This window comes from Elephantulus edwardii, unplaced genomic scaffold (assembly GCF_000299155.1).
Source record: "Elephantulus edwardii isolate Elephantulus edwardi_28Jun2011 unplaced genomic scaffold, EleEdw1.0 scaffold00035, whole genome shotgun sequence".
Classification (NCBI taxonomy): Eukaryota; Metazoa; Chordata; class Mammalia; order Macroscelidea; family Macroscelididae; genus Elephantulus; species Elephantulus edwardii.
In genome coordinates this window covers 10,810,667-10,814,999 of record NW_006399785.1, presented here as the reverse complement: position 1 = coordinate 10,814,999, position 4,333 = coordinate 10,810,667, and the positions used below count along the sequence as shown (strand labels likewise).

General features: G+C 43.6%; 1 protein-coding gene across 2 annotated transcripts in view; it reads right to left on the bottom strand.

The window, feature by feature from the left end:
• The window catches only part of LDB2 (LIM domain binding 2), a 625,377-nt gene that overhangs the window by 108,984 nt on the left and 512,060 nt on the right, over positions 1-4,333 (bottom strand). For both annotated transcript variants that reach the window (XM_006884517.1, XM_006884518.1), the window contains exon 5: positions 1,262-1,345. In XM_006884517.1, coding sequence (XP_006884579.1) covers positions 1,262-1,345 — 84 coding nt within the window. The remainder of the gene's footprint in view (positions 1-1,261; positions 1,346-4,333) is intronic.

Sequence of the window (4,333 nt, the reverse complement as noted above, 5' to 3'; positions counted from 1 at the left end):
TAGATCTTCCACCAATCCTGATGCCACACTTCTCCTCATAGAGCCCAGCCTCTCGGATAATCTGTTCTGCATACAGGTTGAAAAGGCATGGAGACAGGACACATCTCTGGCGTGGTATTTACTATAAAACACATTGTTTAACCTTTGGTGCGTCTGCCCCTTACAGCAGGGGTTTCTTGATGGTCCCACAATGGTTGTCTCTGAAACTCCAGCATTCAGCCCAGGGATGTGTACACTACAACTGCTTATGGTTTGCGGATGAGTGATTGAAGGACAGAGAAATCTTCCTGCAGCATTCTTAGCTCATAGAAGGGGAAGCCTGGCTAGAGTAGCTCCCATTTCAGCATGTGCAAAGTGGCCACACAGAGAGGAATGAGAATACAAAACAAAAGCCTTCAACCTGAGAGGCACTGAAGGATAAAGACACCAGGGAGGGGGGAATTGAAGGTGGGGAAGGGAAGTGCCAAGAACATACAGAAGGATGGGTGCATCTCTGAGGCAAAGGCACACTGCCTTCCTGTTAATTCTGAAGCATGACTCTTGCTTGATGAATAAAACCTACCCTTTATCTGAAATGCAGCCACTGCAGTTCCATTCTTAGACCCGTGGGTAGCACAATACGCTTTGTAGACCAAATACAGAGGATATGGGTATTAGTCAAGCAGGAAATATTGCCCCAGACTCTCTTTTAGAAAAAAAAAATAGAATCTAGCTATATCCAATGCCAGAAAATCCCATTACATGTCACCCACATGGAATCCTAAAGGGGGTCTTGGTGGTTATAGCTTTGGGGTGGAATTCCTCTGAGGGAAATGTGGACATGGTCCACCTCTACGGGGCGCTCCACTCCTCAGGGACGATGGATCCCTGGGTGGAGGTCCAAAGGCAAGGAATTCAACAAGGACTCATTACAAACCCCAGACAGGCAGAAGAGAAACAATGCCAGAGCATCTTAGGAGATGGGGGACATGTCTCGCCTATGAATAATTAATTCTGAGAGTCATACGGATGTAGAGAACGCTCGTCTGACAAAGCCTAGGTTTGATGTTTTGTGTTTTGCTAATTAAATGTCATCTCTGTTGAACATGAATTTACACACACACACACACACACACACACACACACACACACATCCCCCAATAAAGTAGGTACAGATTGTGCTAAAGCATCTCATTTTTAACCTCTTGGTAAGAGATGCACAGACACTGTTCAAGTATTTTTCAAACACAAGAGAAAAGAGAATCATGCATCTTGGTCTTACCCTGAGGTAGTTGAGGGTGAAGTTCGTCAGCCCCATCCTGGTGATGTTTTTGGACAGTTGATCCAAGACCTGAGGATCTTGCGCCTAAAGGAAAAAAAAAAATCCAAAAACCTTGCAAGCTGGTACTAAGAAAATCTTAGAATGTTTAAGGCTGCTAAGAAAGGTTATCACGCTGGTTGTTCACCAAGGAAAGGCTGTCAGGGACACTTGCATCTAACACTTGAGGTTGTGGTTGTTATGTGCAATTGAGTCACCTGGAACTCATATAACTGAGTAAGGTCCAGTGTTAAGTAAACGTCGGAACAGACACAGATGTCGTCTCAAACCTTGGGGGAGGCGGTTATGGATTCGCTTCTTCTAGACAGGTTCTGGGACTGTAACGTAAGAGTCATTAACTTGGGCCAAGAGCAACTCACTGGAGGAGGCAGGACCATGCTTTAGGGTTGGCTCTGAGTTCCTATTGTGAGTGTGTTGTTTATTTCCTTACTTATTTTTAAGTATGTGTGAGATGAAGTTACATCTTCTTTGCCTTCAAAGAGCACCTTGGCTGCACTTGTTCTGAGACATTTGTTCTTTTGGTTGTTCTTGTTGTTGTTATGTGCCATTGAGTCACTTGCATCTCATAGTGACAACTACATACAACAGCCCTAAAACCTGCTCTATCCTGTGCCAAACTTCTTGTCTCTGACACACCTACTCCCATTACTTCAGGCACTGAGTCAATTCATCTCATTGAGGGTCTTCCTCTCCTGCGTTGTTCCTCCACCCTCCCAAGCATGATGTCCCTCTCCAAAGACTGCTCCCTCCTTTAACATGTCCAAAGTATGTCAGAAGACTCCTCAGAATCCTTGCATCCAAGGAGTAGCCCGGTTTTGCCTTCTCTAGGGTGAACCAGTTTGTTCTCCTAGCAGTTTATCATATATTCAATACTCTTCTCCAGCTCCACAGCTCAAAGGCATCAATTTTCCTTCTATCATCCCTAGTCATTGTCCAGCTTTCTGGTACATAGGAAGTAATTTCAAAGACCATGGCCTGAATCAGGCACACCTTCATCTCTAGGCTGACATTTTTGCTCCTTAGTACTTTGGAGACGTCTCTGACAGCAGACTTTTCCAATGCAATTAGTCTTTTCATTTCCTGGCTGCTGGTACCAAGAGTATTTTTTGTGGTATATTTGCTAACTCATTGCCAACATCACAATTCAATGGCATTGATCTCCTTTCATTTTCCAACTTTCAGTTGCAAGCAAAGCAGTTGAAAATACCATGCATGGATGAGGTTCACCTTAGTCTTTAAAACTGACATCCTTGCTGATAAAAACTTTAAATCTGACAGCAGATTTTCCCAAGGCAAGAGGTCTTTTGATTTCTTTCTTTTTTTTCTGTCTTTTGATTTCTTAACTGATGTCCCCATTGATGTTACCTCTTCAATCTGTTGGCATAGTAGATTATGATTGTCCAATAAAAAACAGCCAGTTCTAGAACATCTCAATTAATTCAATATTGATATTTATTTCTATAAATTCAATATTGATATTTATGCATTTAATTTCATATTTGACAACTCAATTTTCTCAAATTCATAACTCGACATTCCAATTATTAGTGCATATTTGTAACTGTTTCTCTTCATTTTGACTCTTGCCACACCAGTAAATAAAGATCCTTCACTGGATGTACACTGTACTCCATCTGGGTCATGGGAGCAGACTCTACATGGAGGAGACAGCTCTTCTCCAGGAACATTTTAAGTTCGTTCCAACTTCTGGTTGCTGGTATGTGCGTGAGTAGATTATACGTCTCATAGCAATGCTACAGGAAACAGCTCTGAACCCTGTTCTATCCTGAGCCAATCTCACTGTTTCTGACATACTTAGCCTCATTATCCCAGTTACTTTGTCAGTCCTTCTGGGGTCTTCCACCCTTGCACTGTCCCCTCCACCCTTACAAGCACTATATTATTCTCCAAAGACTGGTCCTTCCTGGCTACATGCCAAAGTATTTGAAAAGGACTCTCAAAATCTTTGCCTCCAAGGAGAAGCTTAGTTTCACCCTCTCCAGGACAGACTTGTTAGTTCTCCTGGCTGTCAATGGTATGTTCAAAACTCCTCTGCAGCACCACAACCCAAAGGCATCAATTCTTCAGTCATCCTTGGTCACTGTCCAGCTCTCTGATGCATAGCAAGTAATTGCGAAGACCACGGTCTGGATCAGGTGCACCTTAGTCTCTAGACTGACCTCCTTGTTGTTCTGAATTCTGAAGAGTTTTCTGACAGCTGATTTTCCTAATGCAATTTGTCTGTTGATTATCTGACAGCTGGTGCCAAGAGTGTTGATTGTGGAGCCAATCAAGCTGAAATAATTAACAATAACAATCTCTTCTCCATCTATTATGATGATGCCAGTTGTCCCAGTTGTGAGACTCTTCATTTTCTTTATGTTGAGCTTCAAACTGTAGTCCTTGACCCTCTGAAACATAAAGAGCTCATTGTATGTCACTTTACCCAACAAGGTCCTTCTTTAATCCATAGACTTTTCAAAAGCCTGTTGTATCAGAAGTCATGGTCAGTCTGGCTTCCGGGCCTGGAAGCTCTGAAGCAGCCTGTCCACCATGGATCTGAAATCCCGGTGGCAGAGATGCCAGCATCCCAGACACATACAAGTCACCATAGGACACAGCTGTCAGAGGAGTGGTGTCCAGGGCACGAAGGCAAGGACACTAGCCTGCAGAGGCAGGGTGGAGGAGGTCGCGGGGGCCAGCTGGCTTTAGAGTGTGAACAAACTGGGTTACAATTCTGCTTTTTCAGCTTCTATGGGGGAAAAGTGCATTTTATTCAATCTCTCTGACACTCAGTTCCCCACCTCTAAAATAGAGATGATGATAACAAATCACATTTTAAGTTCTAGGGAGCTCTGGTGGCCTAATGTATAGGAAGTTACACTGTTAACCCCAAAGTTGTTGTTGTTGTTATGTGCCGTCGAGTCGCTTGTGACTCATAGCGACCCTATGTACAACAGCCCTAAACTCTGCTCTGTCCTGTGCCAATCGCACTGTCTCTGACACTCCCATCCC